At 40.6% G+C, this 18,076-nt stretch overlaps 1 protein-coding gene across 5 annotated transcripts in view; it reads right to left on the bottom strand.

Annotated features, from left to right (window-relative positions):
• The window catches only part of SMARCAD1 (SWI/SNF-related, matrix-associated actin-dependent regulator of chromatin, subfamily a, containing DEAD/H box 1), a 56,411-nt gene that overhangs the window by 30,652 nt on the left and 7,683 nt on the right, over positions 1-18,076 (bottom strand). For 3 of the 5 annotated variants that reach the window (XM_039332167.1, XM_039332165.1, XM_039332166.1), the window contains exons 2-7: positions 16,347-16,643; positions 5,655-5,826; positions 4,789-4,954; positions 2,967-3,030; positions 1,564-1,655; positions 440-523 (exon numbers count right to left, since the gene is read on the bottom strand). In XM_039332167.1, the coding sequence (XP_039188101.1) occupies positions 440-523; positions 1,564-1,655; positions 2,967-3,030; positions 4,789-4,954; positions 5,655-5,826; positions 16,347-16,557 (789 nt within the window). In that variant the 5' untranslated portion in view covers positions 16,558-16,643. Of the gene's footprint in view, positions 1-439; positions 524-1,563; positions 1,656-2,966; positions 3,031-4,788; positions 4,955-5,654; positions 5,827-16,346; positions 16,644-18,076 lie in introns of those variants that run through there. The other 2 variants (XM_039332168.1, XM_039332169.1) reach the window with 2 other exon arrangements.

Genomic DNA, 18,076 nt, shown 5'->3' with positions numbered 1-18,076 from the left:
AAAATCCCATTCTGCAAACGGTGCTGCACCAGTTGAGTAGTCCTCGACTTACGACTGGTTGAGTAGTCCTCGACTTACGACCGTTTGGGGGGGTCGGGGCATTAAAAAGGTTGAGAACTACTGCCCTAAATCCAATATAATTTTAAAAGCACTATATTTTGAAACAAGTCTTAATTCATATGGATGTTTATACAATTAAAAGTCTCAATTTCAGTGAAACTTTCAATCCATCAGCTTTTATGACAGATTGAAAACTTGGTTAGGGAAGGATGGAATATCAGAAGCCTCTATTTACAGTTTAAACGTGCTCCAAGTTCCTAAAATTGTAAGCGACAGATAGACAGATATGCAATATCTTTAGTGGTGCTACAGCAGCAGTTAATATGGATCTATTTGTAATATCAGCATAAAACATATACTCTGTCAAGTATAATCATACCTCTTTATCCAAATTAGGAAATTCTTTATGAAATTTGTTTACTAGATTATCATGCTTTTTCCACTGGTTTTCAGGATTTTGCAACTATGGTTGAAAAAAAGATCAATTTTATTTTGCAATTCAGCTCTACCATTTAGATTACTAAATAAATACATGTACATTTATGCATTTTATAAAAGAATTAAAATAATTCTAGAAATATATAATACAAATACATATCATTTAATGAATAAAAAATCAGTGACCAGAAAACATATTTAGGTAAACTAGCACTGCTTAATGGATGGATCCACACATTATTTTTCTTAAAATTAAACTAGCACTTCAGATACTAATGTGAAATTAGGAAATTCCATTTTTTAACACAGAGAGAGGGGGGGGAGAGAGAGAGAGAGAGAGAGAGAGAGAGAGAGAGAGAGAGAGAGAGAGAGAGAGAGAGAGAGAGAGAGAGAGAGAGAGATACACCGACACCCATCTGTAATGGTAGCTTAATCAGAGTTATGACTACATCTTTTTTATCTACTTTCCACTGATTCATTGAAAAAAAGGTTTTATCAAAGACAGGTGTATGTAACCTATGGTCCCAGGACTTTTGGAACTGTCAAGGGTATTCCAAAATACCAAATTATATTTTAGAATGTAACAGGAGAAAATTCTAAAATAGATCCAGAGCAATCATATTACCTCCAGTTAAAATTAAATTAAATTTAAAATTAAATTAATTTTAAATCAGTTTTTTGTCCTGGCTCCACCTACTGCTTGATCCAGTTATTGCATTCCATGGCTGTCACTATCAAATACAGATCATGGTACAGAGAAATTGTGCAATCAGGCTCAGGACAATGTTTAACATTTAATGGCATAATCCAAGCAGCCACATCACCATTAACTGAGGAAATGAAATAGATGAAAAATATATTTAGGAGCACAGGAAGTGGAGCAAGATCCCTAATATATTAAGCCAGTATCATCAACAAAGACTTCTGGGTCTGAAGGAGGAATTTTTCCACTTCTGAATAGAGTTATCAGAAGCATAGTGAAGTTTACGATCTTTTGCTTTTGCTACTGAGTTCCATCCTTAGCTTGGCTTCTGGTATTTATAGAAAATATGACTAAATGCTCACAGGATCAAGTCTTTTCTTTTTTGCACTTTGGTCATCCTTATCTTCAGAATGATTCATCGCACCTTCATCAAGCTTCCTCTTTCGGGATTCTCCTTTTATAAGTAAAAAAGTATATTAAATTAATATTTGAAAAAGGACTTTCAGTCTAATATCTAAGTGATTATGGTTATTTGTATTATTTCATAAGAGCTGTGGTGGCACAGTGGTTAGAATGCAGTATTGCAGGCTGCTGGCTGCCAGCAGTTTGGCAGTTCCGAGTCTCACCAGCTCAGGGTTGACTCATCCTTCCAAAGTCGGTAAAATGAGGACACAGATTATTGGGGGCAATATGCTGGCTCTGTAAACCGCTTAGAGAGGGCTATAAAGCACTATGAAGCGGTTTATAATTCTAAGTGCTATTGCTAAGTGCTATTTCTATTTCAGGATATCAAAACAGTTAAATAATATAAATTCTAAATCTCATTTAATATGATATTGGAAATATTACATGGTAATAGTACCATTAGTTCAAATTAATCAAACAAATTAATTACGTTTATTTTACATTGTTTTATTTTCACAATGTACCGTCGTCTTTCGGAAAAAATGAACAATTTCTCCCCCTTTGACAAACAGGTGTTTAATAATTGATCTTAAAACTTGCCCATTTCAGAAAAAATGAACAACTTCTCCCCCTCTGACAAACAGGTGTTCAATAATTGATCTTAAAACTTGCCCATTGTTTACAGACTTGTTTATTCTTGCCTGACTCTTTGTACATACGAACACCCACTATAGTGTCTGTGTCAGTTACTATAAAAAAGATCTGAAATTTTAATGTAATGTTAAAACTGCTAAAAAGAACAGCAGCTGACGGCAATGGGGAAACAAAGAATCACATCAAAACAAAACAAAAAAAATCTTTGTGAAGGATTGTAAAGTTGAAATAGCATTTTGTTTAAAGTGTGTACAAGATTTCAACATAAGCAATTTTAATAGATTTTTGTACATGCAGTGTATTATAAATATATTTTAGTTTAAGGATAGGTTTATATGCATAAAATGATGTTAATTTGTTTGGTTTCTGTAAAAGGTTACATGCAGATTAGGAACTAACCACCTCTTTAGTATATTTAGCAATGAGTTTCTATTGATACTTAATTTTAATAGAAAAAGGTGCAGTACGATTCTCATAACATTGGGAAAAACAGTTTAAGAATACATGACGTTATATGTAAGAGAGCTGGTGCTATTTTGACTTTTTTCTTTCTATAAAAAAATTAGTATTTTATGTAAGTTTTTTGTTAATATTGATGTCAGTAAGTCTATATAAGTTGAAGAATAATAGATAAGATGGTATGATGAAATAGTTATATCAAACATGCAAATTACAAAAAATATGAAAATAAAAAATAGCTGTATACCTTCATCAAGCAATTTTAAACCAGCAGCTATAGCTTCATCCATTGTATTTGTTGATTCTATGAGCTACAGGAAGAAAATGAGAAAAATATTTCTTTTCTAAATTAAAATTACTATTACTTTAAAAGTTTATTATGAAATCCTATGTATTTGGAAATGCAATGAGCCATTTTAAAACAGAATTTGTGGAAAAATATAATAAAGCATAAGTACTTTAATAACTACTTTTAAAAAAGTCTCCAGTGAGGCTTTTAAGCAACCAGTAAGCCATTTCACTGTTCAATTGTTCTCACTGAAATTTCTTAGATTTCTCTTAGATTAGTCCTTCTTTTCACTAGACTAGACATACCCAATTCCTGAAACCATTCTTCCTATGTTTTAGCCTCCAACCTGCTAATCATCCAGCCCTCTAATCTTGCTCTTTTATGCACTCTTTCCACAGGATCTACTTCTTTTTCATAATATAGTGACAAAAACTGCATGCAGTATTCTAAGTGTGGTCTTGCTAAGATTTTATGAAGTGGTATTAATACTTCATGTGATACTGATTCTACCCTCTGCTAATGCAACCTAGGATTGTGTTGGCTTTTTTAGCTGTTGCCACATACTGCTGTCTCATATTTAAGTGATTGTTCACTAGGACACCAAGATCCCTCTCACAGAATAAAGTTTCATTTACTTTATGAGTAAATTTTATAGTAACTGTTGTAGAGATTTGTTTATATGACTTAATTTAAGGGGAGTTAAAGGTTAAGTATGATGTTTTTTTTTCTTTTTTCTTTCTTCTTTTTTTTATTATTGTTAACTTTTTATTAATAACCCTGTACTCTACTCTGGGAAGCGAGGGGGGGAGGGTTGAGGGTGGGTGGGTAATGATAATATAGTCATGGTAAATGCTTGGGCATTTCCCCTATGCTGCGTTCATGTGTGTGAGAGGGATGAGAGGGGAGGAAGGAGCAGGGAGGAAGTAGGATGGTTAGAGGAGAAGGGGAGGGGAAGAGAGTAGGGGGGGAGGAGAGAAAGAGGAGAGACAAAAAAAAAAAAAAAAGATCCCTCTCACAGTTGATTTTTCTTGCCTAAATATAAAACCTTACTTTTCTCTACACCGAATTTCATTTTGTTAGATAAGACCCAGTGTTCAAGCCTATTGAGATCCATCTGGATCTTGAGTCTATAGTCTAGGGTGTTGGCTATTCATGCCAGTTTAATGTTCTCTGCAAACTGGATGAGTTTCCTTTCTATTCCTTCATCTAAATTATTTATGAAAATGTTGAAGAGTACTGGGCCTAAAACAGAATATTGGGGTACCCCACTGCTTCCTTCCTTCTTTCCATCTAGATATAGTTCATTGAGGACTACTTATTGAGTACGATTTGTCAGCCATTTACAAATCCGTCTGGTGGTGATGTTGTCTATCCCACATTTTTTAAGCCTACCAAGTAGGTTGGGGTCTACTAAATTTGTGGCTTAGTGTAAAGAATGAATTTCTTGGTTTCTCGATCTGTTACCCAGCAAATAACTTTAGTTTCTCACTCTTTTCTAGTACCATAACTTAAATTTCCACACAGGATCTCCAAATGGCATAGTTAAAGAATATACTGTATATATGTGTGTGTGAGAGAGAGACTGAATACATCACTGTTATCCTCTTTCTAATACAGGCAGTCCTCAACTTACAACCATTCATCTAGTGACTACCTATATTCTGATTAAGGCTGTTGAAATACAGGGAAAGAAGACAAGAAATCTCTGAAAAAGATTTATCTTCAAACATTCAAGATATGTATATGGAGATTTCCTGATAATTATATTATAATACTGTACCTTTAATAATTCTTGGTCACTTTTTTGTGGAAAAAGTTCTTTTAGTGTTTGGAATTTACAGTAATTCAGATCCTCCTCCTCCGTGTCATCTGACATTTCAGCTGGACCATTTTTATGGAGAGACTGTGATGATTCATTCTCACTTTCGTCATCAGAAGGTTCAGAACTGTAAATATGGATATAAATTATTATGACAATTTTACTGTAGAATAAAAAATTACATGATAAAATACATTAAAAAGACATTAGGCAACAAAGGTTAGACATTAGAAGATAATAGTTAAATTTTAGCCCCATTAAAAATGGTATTAAAAATAGGAACAATTTTTATTTTTTTTAATCTAAGAAAAATTTTTGCATTCTTTTTACAATGTTTTAGCTGATATAGTAACTTTTTTTTTTTTTAGCTCAGAATTTTAGATCCTGGGATGCAGCCTGTTCGGAACGGGCCATTTAAGTGGCGGTGAGCAGGCATACGCATGCAGCTCCACTTGCACGAGAGATGAGCGCTCATGCACACAGTCCAATATATCAGAAAGAATATTTGAACTTTAATAATAGAAACTTTTGTAGAAAGATCTGATATGGATTAACGATAGTATTCTACATAATGTATCTTGTCATATTAGCATCTCCTTGACAACTTTCACAATGTTACTATTTAAAAACAACCTTATCATGAATTTCTGTATTTAATTCAGGGCTATATCCATTAAGTTCACAAAAATTCCTGATTTGCCACCTTATTACTTTTATGCTGAAATTTTTATACTGCATCATAGGAAACCTGAACATAAAATCCTAAAGATTCCAAATTGTTAATTTTAAAATAAGCAATTAATCTGAAAGAAGTTGTAAAGACTTACATTATAATAACATCCCTTCTAGAAACCAAGGATTGCTTTGTATTGCTGTATTTCACTCTTACTTCTTCATCTTCACTTTCAGATGACAATTCAATAACATCTTTCCTAAATTTAAAATACTTTGATTGTACTGTCCTCTTAGCTTCAGGAGTTTCTGGAATACTGGAGTCATCTTTGGAAGCAGAATGAATGATACAAAATATACATTATTCATAAACAGAATTAAAATGCTTTTTGTAACTAAGTTGTATTTTGTGATACAATGATAAATAAAAATTCTTAAATCAATGATGGCAATATGTACACACACATTTGATATGTTCCCTGAAGCATAGTGAAAGTTTATTGAGAAACTGTAATAGGAACATATGGCTAGAAAGATGGAAATCAAGAAAGAACTTATAACTTGAAGTGCATTGGACTCAATAAAACATAACTTACAGATACAGGCTACGTTTCATTAGAGTTCCAATGAAACATGTGCTTTCTCAAAATTGTCTGGTTTATATAACCATCACTCAGTCTGATTCAAGAATATTTTATTTTCAAGTTTGGAATATTTGTACGAAAGCATTCAATAAATTCAGAATGGATTATAAACAGACATCTCTTGAACAATAAAAACACTTTTTTAAAGATTAAGAAAATTTATAAATAAAACTAATTGTTTTAAGATTTTGACTAATAATGTGATCTATGAGGTCAAGGAAGTGGAAACCTTTGTTTAAAGAAATCTATATGCACAACAAGCTGCATTTAGAAGAGGTTGAATGCCACTTAATTTGGCAAAATCACTTCCTAACAAAAACTCCATCTTACCTGAATTGAGACTTATCTAATCTTTATGTATGTACAATCATTATATTGAACATATTCTGAAATCAGAGACAGGCAATCTGATGTCCATCATTCATTTTGCATTAAATTTTCCTATCAGTCTGGTACAGAGAGAAAAAAGGGGCGTCGTCTTACCTGAACGCCTTTTCTCAGCATGATGATGGATAATCCATGGATTGGGTTTCCTGAAGTCCCTTCTACCAAATTAGACTAAGTCTGAGAGATAGCCACGCCTCTTGCTGGGTCATCTTTACCCAGTTCCGATAAAGGCGAAGCAAACAGACAAAGTCAGACGCATTGGTTTCCAGACTCCTGTCACAGTGCCCAGTAATCACTAAAGGGCGGGAGTGGATTATCCATCATCATACTGAGAAAAGGCGTTCAGGTAAGACAACACCCCTTCTCCAGCATGAGGATGGATAATCCACAGATTGGGACATACCAAAGCCTGCCTGTCCCGGGGAGTGGGGGGGTAACAGACATGGCCTGTGATGCAGGAGACAACACAACCCTTTGTAACACTCTATGGCCAAAGGTAGCGTCAGCAGAAGCAAATCTATCAATTTTATAGTGACGGATAAATGGGGAAGACAACGACCAGGTCGCCGCCCTACAGATGTCGCCAATGGGTGCCTGAGTGGCCCAGGCCGCAGAGGTGGCCGCACTACGAGTAGAGTGAGCCATGATATGTGAAGGAATGGCTAAAGACTGTGACTGGTATGCCCTGGCAATACCAGCCTTAATTCACCTGGCAATAGTGGAAGAAGAGACCTTGAGACCCATAGAGGCAGGATTGAAGAAGAGGAAAAGTGCCTCAGACCTACGGAAAGAAGCGGTTCTCTTAAGATAAATGTGTAACGCCCTGCGAACATCCAAGGTGTGCCATCTGCGTTCCAGGTCACAAGAAGGACTAGGGCAGAAACTCAGCAACATCACCTCCTGTGACCGGTGAAACAAAGAGTTCACCTTAGGAATGAAAGTGAGGTCTAAACGCAGGATCATGCAATCGGGGTGAAACAGGCAGAGATCCTCTCTGATCGAGAGGGCTGCCAATTCAGATAGGTGCCTGGCTGAGGTCACTGCCACTAGAAAAGCCACTTTCATAAATAAGAGATTGAGATCACAGGAATGAAGTGGTTCGAAAGGCGACCCGGTAAGGACCTGCAAAACCACCGAAAGATCCCAATAGGGGTACCGATGAAACATTGGTAGTCTAGTATTAATCGCTCCCTTTATGAAAGAACGGATCACCGAATGGTGGGTAAGTGAGGAAGAGTCGTCACAAGAAAGAACTGTGGCCAGAACTGCAACCTGTCTCCTGATAGTACTAGGAGACAGACCCTTATCCATCCTGTCCAGCAAAAACTGTAGAACCTGAGGCACCGTGAGAGATGACAACTGGACGTGATGCTTGGACATCCAAGACACAAAACTCTTCCAAGTAGAGTTATAAACTCTATTAGTTGACGGGCGTCTAGACGCCTGGATCATATCAATGACCCTTGGAGGATAAGCTTCCTCAGTCAGACATCTCCGTTCAAGCGCCATACGGTTAACTGTAGCCATTGAGGGTCGGGGTGCTGGAGCGCTCCTTGACTGAGTGCTATTCAGTCCGGGGGTATCTTCCATGGAACAGATACTGACAGGCTCATGAGATCGGCGAACCACGGGAGCCTTGGCCAAAGAGGGGCTATGAGGACAACCTCCGCCTTCTCTTGCAGAATCTTGAGGATGACAACAGGAAGTACAGGGAGCGGAGGAAAAGCGTAAAGAAGGCCCCAGGGTCACGGGATGCGCAGAGCATCTACTCCCTCCGACCCCTGGGACAGAAAGCGGGAGAAAAACCTTGTTAGTTGGGAATTCGCTGCCGAGGCGAATAAATCCAGAACCGGGTGGCCCACCCTGTGAGATATTGCTAGGAACAGTGCTGGATCCAGTCGCCACTCTGAATGATCCACCGTCACCCTGCTGAGAGCATCCGCCTGCTGGTTGATTGCCCCTGAGATGTGATCCTCCTTGATCGAAGACAGATTGGCCTCTGCCCAAGAGCAGAGCAGTCTAGCTTCCGTCATCAGAGAACTCAACCTGGTGCCCCCTTGATGGTTCACATGGGCTTTGGCTGCTATGTTGTCCGTGAGGATGAGAACGTGCTGGCCTCTCACCTTGTGACTGAAATGACACAACGCCAGGTGAATTGCCCTGAGTTCCAGCCAATTTATATTGTGTTTCAAATCCTCCTTGGACCACCTCCCATGGGCTATCCGAGATTGGAGGTGAGTCCCCCAACCGAAGAGACTGGCGTCTGTGGTGACCACGATCCGTGACGGCTCTCTGAACTTCGAGCCTTTGTTGATGGCCCGAGAACTCCACCATTGGAGTGAACTCGATACCAGAGGAGTCAACCTCACCTGCCTGTTGGAGGATGTTAACTTTTGCCTCTGAAAAGGGAGGAGGAACCACTGAAGGGCTCTCGAATGTAGTCTGGTCCAAGGTACGATGGCGATGCAAGAGATCATCTTGCCTAAGAGCTGGGAGAGAGTGAGAAGCGGAACTGTCCTGGAGCATTGCACCTGGCGGACAAGGGCCCTGAGACTGGCTATGTGATCTGGCGACAGGTAGACCATGCAGTGTGTTGTATCTATCACTGCTCCCAGATGAAGGAGCCGCGTGAATGGAATCAGTTGGCTTTTGAGAAAATTCACCAAGAATCCGTGATTCTGGAGCACCTCTATTGTACGGACCACCTATCACTGCGCAGCCTGGACCGACACTGATTGGATGAGGATGTTGTCCAGGTAACACTGGATCCGAATGGAATCCAGTCTGAGGTGAGTTGCCAGAACCAGCAAGATCTTCGTGAATACCCTCGGGGCGGATGAAAGGCCAAACAGAAGCGCTCTGTATTGATAGTGATAAGATCTGTTGCAGAATCTGAGAAAGCTGCGATGTGGTGGAAATATTGGGATATGTAGGTACGCCTCTGTGAGGTCGATGGACGTCAGGAGGTCGTTCCTTCTTATGCTGGCCAAAATAGATTGCAGGGTCTGCATTTTGAATTTTTTGTATACCAGGTACGAATTTAACCTTTTTAGATCCAGAATGGCCCTCCATCCTCCCGAGGTCTTTGGAATTATAAAGAGGATTGAGTAAAACCCTCGCCCCCTCTGATCGGGAGGGACTGGTTCTATCGCTTTTATTTCGATGAGATGGGAAATGGCCTCCTTCATGAGGACCCGTTTTGACGGGTTTGAAGGTGTCGGACAAGAAATGAATCGGTTTGCCGGTTTTGAAAGAAACTCTAAGGTCAGGCTCTTAGTGACGGTGGACAAGACCCAGGCATCGGTGGTAATGTTCCCCCAGTTCTGAGAGAACAGGGAGAGCTGACCGCCTATGGGGGGGTCCCGACCGCCTATGGGGGGGTCCCTTCCTGGAGTCACTTATTCCTCTGATAGGGACGGCCCCCCACGCCCTGAAAGGGCCGCTTAGACTGCTGTTGTTGTTGCCTGGACTGGGGGGCAAAATGTTCCGTTTGACAATCCGATCAGGGAGGAAATGAACATGTGGGTTGTGACCAGTTAGAACCCTGGGTGTTGCCCTGGAATCCGTCTGTGATAAAAGGGAGCAGACTTTCTGTCCGATCGCCTGGTCTGGTGAGCAAGTACCTTTTTCTTATCCTTGTTTTCTATCAAGTATAGCTCCAGGGCTTCCCCAAACAATTTTTTGCCTGAGTAAGGCGCGATGGCCAAGCGCCCTTTGGATTTTAAATCCACCCACCATTGTTTCAGCCGCCTGGTAGAAACATTGGCTGCTATCGCCCTGGCTGAAAATCTGGCGGCATGTAACGTGGCATCAGCCATGTATTCCACCACTGCTAATAACTTACCTAACGTTTCATGGGCGTATACCTGATCCTGCGGGATAATGCCCTGAAGCTCCCGGAGCCAAGTGATAGAAGATAGTGAGGCTGACGTGGAAGCCTTTACTGCCCACCCTGATGCTTGATGCGCCCTTCGTAGTGCATACTCAGATTTCCTCTACTCTGGTTTTAATGCCTCCGCCATATCTCCAGTGATAGTGGAGTTTGAAAAAATGGGAGTAAGGGATTACTTACTCCACAGTCGGGACTCCAGAAGGTTGGTTAAGGATGGCGCCACGCTAAACAGCTTTTTGTCAGAGGACCCTGGAACAGGAGAGGCCCCAAGATTGGTCCACTGTTTCCTTATTGTGTTGGCAAAGAATGGAGGACAAGGAATATGTCTTTGAGTCACTGTGGGCTTAGCAAACAAAGGATCTGAAGACTGACTGGTGGAAGGGGTGGGTTGTGGATCTGGCTCTGGGATGATCTGGGATGTGGTCGTGGCCTTGGCTAGAATGGTCTTGAAAAGAGTGGGATCAAAGAGGCCTACAAAAGGGGAGGGCTCCTGAGGAGCATCCTCATCGTCTGATAAGGCTGTCCCCCGTGATTCATCAATTTCTGAATAAGAATCCCCACTCTGTGATGATTGATTGGAAGCAATGGAATAGGTGTATTTAGGGGTGGTGGACCGACGATAGGAGGATGCCGGAGGTTGGGATTTCTGTAGGGATGAGATACTCTCTAATACCTGCGTGAGCATAGACTGCAGTTGCTCCGGCGCAATTGTCTGTGAAGACTCAGGGCGGAGGCCAGCGGCCGTGGGTGTGAATGTGGCCGATGGAGTAGGTTGAGGATTAAACGGGGGAGCCCCCCAGCTTGGACTAGGATTAGATGTCATAGGACTAATAGGTCTAGATCAGTGGTTCTCAACCTTTTTAATGCCGCGACCCCCAACCGGTCGTAAGTCGAGGACTAAACCGGTCATAAGTCGAGGACTTTCCAACCGATCGTAAGTCGAGAACTTTCCCTGCCCGGGAGCGCCGCGCATGCGTGGTGCCGCCCCCTGCACTGGCCAAGGCGTAGCTGGCAAGTGGCAGAGACGGAGCAGGCCGACCACCGCCTGGGCCACCAGCTGGCCCAGCCCAAGGGAGGTAAGGCACCCGCCAGAAAAGGGGAAAAAATGGCGGACAGCCTTGCTTGGCGACCCCCATGAAATGGTCGATCGACCCCAAGTGAGGTCGTGACCCATAGGTTGAGAACCGCTGGTTTAGATTGAGATCCACCCTCCGGAGACAATGGCCTGTGAACCGTGCAATTGTCGTTACCCGAGGATTGAAAAGAGAGGTCTCAGAAGTCTCAGATGCAGCTTGCACCTGTTGTGATGGAGCTGTCTTTTGAGCCTTGGATATCTGCCTCTCTAGGGCCTGATGTCTCCTAACAGCCTCCTTTTCCGCCGTCTTGGATGGTGCTTTGCCGGATAAGGCCTTTGCTTTTGCTTTGACCTTGCCGGTTGCCTCCACTTTTGGAGATTTGCATCTCCTTTTACTTGGAGGACTGGTGGGTGCCAGAACCAGTTGAGGCTGTTTGTCTTCAGCCATCACGTTGTGGACCCTTCAGCGCAAGTCTGAGAATGGGTCTAAGAAAGGTAGGAGGTAAAGTTCTAATGTAAAAAACAGTAGAAAAACTGGTAAAACCAGTATGGGCTCTCGGCATAGAAGGTAGGACCTGAAAAAATCCTTCAGCACAAGTCTGAGAATGGGTTGTACCCGGTAATAAAGACTGGAAAATCAGCAAAGGAGCTAGGCCTGAGACCCTTCAGCACAAGTCTGAGAATGGGTTGTACCAGGCAGTAAAGGCTGGAAAACCAGTATGGACTCCTTACAAAAGAGCTAGGCCTGAGACCCTTCAGCACAAGTCTGAGAACGGGTCTGAAACAGGCTAGGAGCTGAGGCCCAGTGTGGTACTGAAAAAAAAAAAACTGGTGTGACCAGTATGTGAACCCCTTGCAGAAAAACTGTAAAATGCAGTATGTGGTAGATAGGTTCTAAGTAAGCAGCAGGGGTGAGAGAATCTAACTTCCAATGAACGACAATTCAAACTATACTGCTGCAATATATTGCCAAAGGCAATGACAAGTGGATATGGCTGGGGAAATGTGCTTGGAGATTGTCTGCATTAGTTCTGCCCTCCCCAGATGGGGGGGGGAGGCTGTTCCAGCCACTCAATAAAATCAGAAAATTCAATTTAAAGACAAATCTTTCTTTAGTTTCTCACCAACGCAATTGAGAAAAAAACAACAAAACTGTGCGATAACTTTTCCTCCAAAATGGCGACCACCAGCCACGTGGCGATCAGCCTCCACGTGACTCTCTGCGATGCAAGAGGACCAGGCCCAAAAAAGCAAAATGGCGGCCGCCAGCCACGTGGCGACTCGGTACAAACCCGGACGATCAGCTGTCGTTCGGGGCTTCCGTTAGGCTCCGCAGTTCCTCCAAGCCCCGAAAACAAAAGAAATAAGCTTCTTGCTGAGACTCCAGCAGCCTGGAACGATCTGCCGTCGTCCTGGGCTTCCACAGCAATCCACCGACCAGCTGGATCGAATGGAAGACTCCGCAGCTCCCTAAAGCCCTGAGCACAGAAGGTAAACAATAACCTCGTGCTGAGGCCACAAGCTCCCTAAAGCCCTGAACACCAAGGTAAACAAAACCTCGTGCTGAGGCTGCAAGTCCCAAAGCCCTGATCACCCAAACAGAAAAAAAAAAAGCCTCGTGGTGAGGCTGCAATAGCTGGGGAAGGCAAGTAATAGGGAGGCAGAGGGGAGGGGTGGAACTAAGGGAAGGAAGCACAGAAAGGGTCAGCGTTCTGAAGAGAAACTAAAGGGGAAAGGAAGGATAATCCACGGATAGGAAATAAGGGAAAAACAAAAATTTTAATATAAGCTGAGTCTGGAGATAATCATCAACGCGTCTTGTCTGGGTAAAGACTAAGTCGGAACTGGGTAAACGTGACCCAGCAAGAGGCGTGGCTATCTCTCAGACTTAGTCTAATTGGGTAGAAGGGACTTCAGGAAATCCAATCCATGGATTATCCATCCTCATGCTGGAGAACTGTGGAAATTTTAGTTCCACATGTTTGGAGACTCTAAATGACACATAGCATATACAACAAAGCTGTTTGGTCTTTTAAAAAGATGAATAAATAATACACGTCATTAGGAAACCTATAATAAACACTTATTTGTAAACTGGATTTACAAATCAAAATTTATTTACAACAAAACCAAATACAATAAGAGACCAGAATACATTATAGTAACTATCAGAAGAAATTTTAAAGATTGCTAGAAAATTCTAAAACAATTAGCAGCTAACAATAACATGAGGGAGGAATCAGATGGTTTCTAACAGCTTCAGCTGTTCTGGGGACCTCTAAACTTTTGTCACCAGAAGGATAATATAACCATTACAATATCATTAATATAGAAGATAAATGAGCCGAGTTGCCCTGTTTAACTCCTCTCCCCAATAAGATAAGGTCTGACAAGGACCCCTATGGGCATATTCTTATTCTACCTGAAATGTCAGAACCGTATGTAGTTCAATGATTAGTTTAAGACAGTGCTTATTGATATCTGTCTTAGCTAGTTTTTCCCATAATTGAGATTTGTCAATGGCAGAGGTAGCCTATTGATATATTTTTCAAAAAGGATCTTCAAAGTCCTTATTACATAATAATCTACTATGTTACATCCTTTTTAAAACTCTGCCTGTTCTGGATACAAGAGTTTTGTTTCTTCCTCCCAATCTTCTAATTTGTTCAGAAACTTTTATATAGCATAGAAGAAATATCTAGCAGAGTAATTGGGCAATAATCAGCAGATTGTTCTCATTTGCCCTTTTTAAAGATAAGGTATATTATAGTTTGTTTCTAGTGGATAGGTGCAACACATGTGTTATCTATTTCTGAGAAGAGTCTAGTCAGGATTTAGACCCACCAGAAATTATTCATCTTCTATACATCTGCAGAATCATATTCTCACCAGCTTTTTCAAAGACCAAGGTTGAAATCAGCTGCTTATTCTCAGGTATTGAGAAAGCTGGACAGTTTGATAATATGCTTAGTTACTATTTAGTGGACTTTTATTAATTCGGTACTTGGGCAACTTAGATCTACTTCAGTCAAGACAATCTCAGACAATGCAGTCTTAATCAGGCCTTTAATTTTAGTCATATTGGAGCATCAGAAGTTGAAAAAGAAACTTGTAGTTACATTTTCAAGAATTTTGACTGGATTGCTTCTAAGAGGCTCCTTATAAATATGTAACTAAGCACTAACATACCGTGTTTCCCGGAAAATAAGCCCTAGCTTGATTTTGGGGGCGGGCCTAATATAAGCCCTACCCCAAAAATAAGCTCTAGTTTTGGGGCGAAGCACATGCCTAAAAAATCAAGCTAGGGTTGGGGTGGGGGGGATGGAGCTGCCCCATGTGCCTTGTACCCACTTACCAAGCCTCCCATGAATTGACACCTGCCTTTCTCTGGGCTACTTCTTTTGCAATATTCCCCAGCCTGCATAAGGTCTCTGCAACTGAGAACTGAGTTATGGATTCAACCGTAGCTTGGTTCTCGGCTGCACAGGTCTTCCAGAAGGCCTCTGACTTCGAAATGCAGGCTGGAGCTCCATTCTCAGCTGCAGAATGAAGCTGCTCCTTCCACTACAGAAGTGGGCTGGTTGGATGGGGTTGTCAGTGCTGCTGCCGTGAGGTGAGTGGAAAAGACACCCTCAAAAAATAAGATGTGGTGCCTCTTTTGGAGGCAAAAAAAAAAAAAAGACTAGGTCTTATTTTCAGGGAAATACGGTAGCAGCAAACTCAGAACGTTGGTTCAATAGTTGCTGAAACATAATTGTTACTAAACTAGCAATTGCTAGATTTATTTGGGGCTTTTACTAGAAGCTTTTTTCTTTCAATATGCCAGCAGTCAGAAGACTGAAAATTGAGACCTAGCAACTTAAAAGATTTTGCCAGCTTGAATGAGGTTGCTGTGAATTGTCACTTAATTGGGGTCTTAAAATTTCTCATGCCCAGGATGCCCATCATCTGATTTTTAACTTTTTATTTTAATTTTGTGGAGTTTTTTGTACTATTTAGCTTTTTTTTATAAGTCACCCAGAGTCACTGTATTAGTGAGATGAGCAATGTAGTAATTTAATAAGTCATGAATGAAGGTGAATATACATATCCCAGGATAATGTTGCAGGATCCAATCTGGGTCGGTCACAGGGACCGGAGATTTTGTCTTCCAAGCTTCCGGACTTGTGCTGAAGCCATCTTCAGGAGACTTCTCTCTAGCAGAGTGTGTGCTGTTCTATGTGTGACATTTATAGTGCCTGTTGTATGTGGCTTTTTAGATGTTGATTGGGTGGCTGGCTTCTAAGTCATTAGCTGTCATTTACTTGTGCTGCCCAGCTCTCGCCTACTAAGTACTTGATGGGCGGGTGATAAATCGTGACTCCTTTGACTGACAAGGGGTCTGTTTCCCAGGCTTCAATAACCTTCTGGCTGTTTTTGTGCCTGCTCATCCAACAATCTTAGTAGTTGTAAAATTGAATGTGTGTCCTTGTTCATTGCAGTGTGAGGTTACCAATGAGTTCAGGTCTCCTTGTATGACCTTTTGCCTGTGTTCTTGCAATCTGGTGGTTAGCTTTCTCCCTGTCTGTTCTACATAGTCACAGGGGCAATCCATGCAGAGGATTTCATAAATTACAGTTCCCTAAAGATGGGCTCCAGTATAAGTCTGAAAGTTTGGAAGATAAAATCTCTGGTCCTGGTGACCGACCCAGACTGAATCCTGTAATTTAATAAATAACTAAATAGTTTTCTAGAGAATACCAGTATTTTTGTTTTGGTGTAATTTATTTTGAAGTGTACTCTAGAGCAGTAAAGTGATGTACATAGGGTCTTGATTAATGTATAAATTAGAAAAAAAAACAGGATTTACCAGTTTCCTCAGACACATCAGATGCTGGAGAGGTTGGTTCATTAGTACGATCATCATCATCTTCTCCACCAACAATAGTAGCCTGATCTTCTGAAGGAGAAGGAATTGTGGGTGCTTTTTGATCTTCAGGAGAATCTGAAGATGGATCATTCTGTCCTTCAACGTTGGTCCTCTTCTCAAAGCGAAAGCGGTCCAAATTAAACAAATTCATGATCTTTGTGCTTCACTTCTGCCAGTTTATGATATGCAATTTTAAATTGCTGGGAATTAAAATGGTCCCTCATAAACAAAGTGTAACTGGAGAAAAAATAAGGCGTTTTTAATGAAGATGATCAACGATATAATGTAGTGTAAGATGTGTATCTTAGCAAGCTTGAGCTATGGTTATCAGTCAGCACTGCTCTATTCTTGCCTTAGTTTTTTCGGATACCGTATATTCCGGCCTATAAGGCGACCCGGCGTATAAGACGACTCCCGACTTCAGCGCCGAGTCGCATGCCTAGAAAGTCGTCTTATACGCCGGAAACTACCATTATTTCCGGCGTATAAGACGACCCCCGACTTTGGCGCCGATTTTAATGCTTGCAAAAGTCATCTTATATGCCGGAAAGTACGTTAATTTTTTCCAAACTGTTTTAATGCTGTACATTTTAAGACAAGCGCCTTCACTGCAAGATGCTAGAAAAACTCATGTTTATTCTCTTCATACATTCCTTACATGTATTATATTGGATAATTCTGTCTGCAATACTATCTTAATTCTAAGATTAAATTAATTTTAGTGACTGCTTTAACGACCAGGGTTTCAAACATTACCAATGTTTCCTTTTTATTAATATGATTTTTATACCATTTTTATAAGACCGTTAAAGCATGAGTCCTGAAAAAGCAGTATAGATGTGTTTTAGATAAAAATGGAGTCCCCATGAATCAATATTACCTTTTTCTTCCCACTTCTACTATTCTTGGGTGCAAATGTCATACTAAGCCAAGATCTGTTTAAATATTTGTTTGTTGAATAAGGTATAATTTACTTAGTTAATATATCATACTAAGCATTAGGCATCATTTATAAACTCTAATCATGATTCCAAAGATCACTCTAAAACAAAAACAAATAAACCCATCCCCTTGTGTATTTTTACAGACAAAACTATAAGTATAATGCATTCCACTGCAAACATTTAAGATTTCAATCAGTGTAAAATTTAGACAAATATCTGATACTTCATTAGAAAGGCATTCCACTAACAATCTCGTACATACATACATATCCAGACAGGAGAATATGATATCCACTCCTATCTGACGGGAGAAGCTTATAAAGTATCTCTGCAAGTCTTGGCTATTTTTGTAGTTCAGAGAGAAATACGTGTTCCTACATATTATATAAAAAAAACTTCATTTGAAAAATTTGGCCAGGTATTTATCTCAAGCAGTTATTTGGCAGCCAGGCTGGATCATTAAATAGTTGTATAATACTGAACTATTGTCTTGTCCAATACCAGTCTGTTCAGTCAACAATTATGGAGCCAAAATACTTACAATAGTCAAAAGGGTGCCTGTGCGAAATAAAGATGGATTTTAATATTCAGAAACCACTACAGGGACATTTCCTTATATTGGTAGTTCTTGAATTATGACCACAAAATTTCTATTGCTAAGCAAGACAGATATTAAATGAGTCATACCCAATTTTACGAACTTTGTTACCACAGTTGTTAAGCAAA

This window comes from Crotalus tigris, unplaced genomic scaffold, assembly GCF_016545835.1.
Source record: "Crotalus tigris isolate CLP2741 ecotype Arizona unplaced genomic scaffold, ASM1654583v1 scf7180000024451.546054, whole genome shotgun sequence".
NCBI lineage: Eukaryota > Metazoa > Chordata > Lepidosauria > Squamata > Viperidae > Crotalus > Crotalus tigris.
This window is presented reverse-complemented; position numbering and strand designations above follow the sequence as displayed.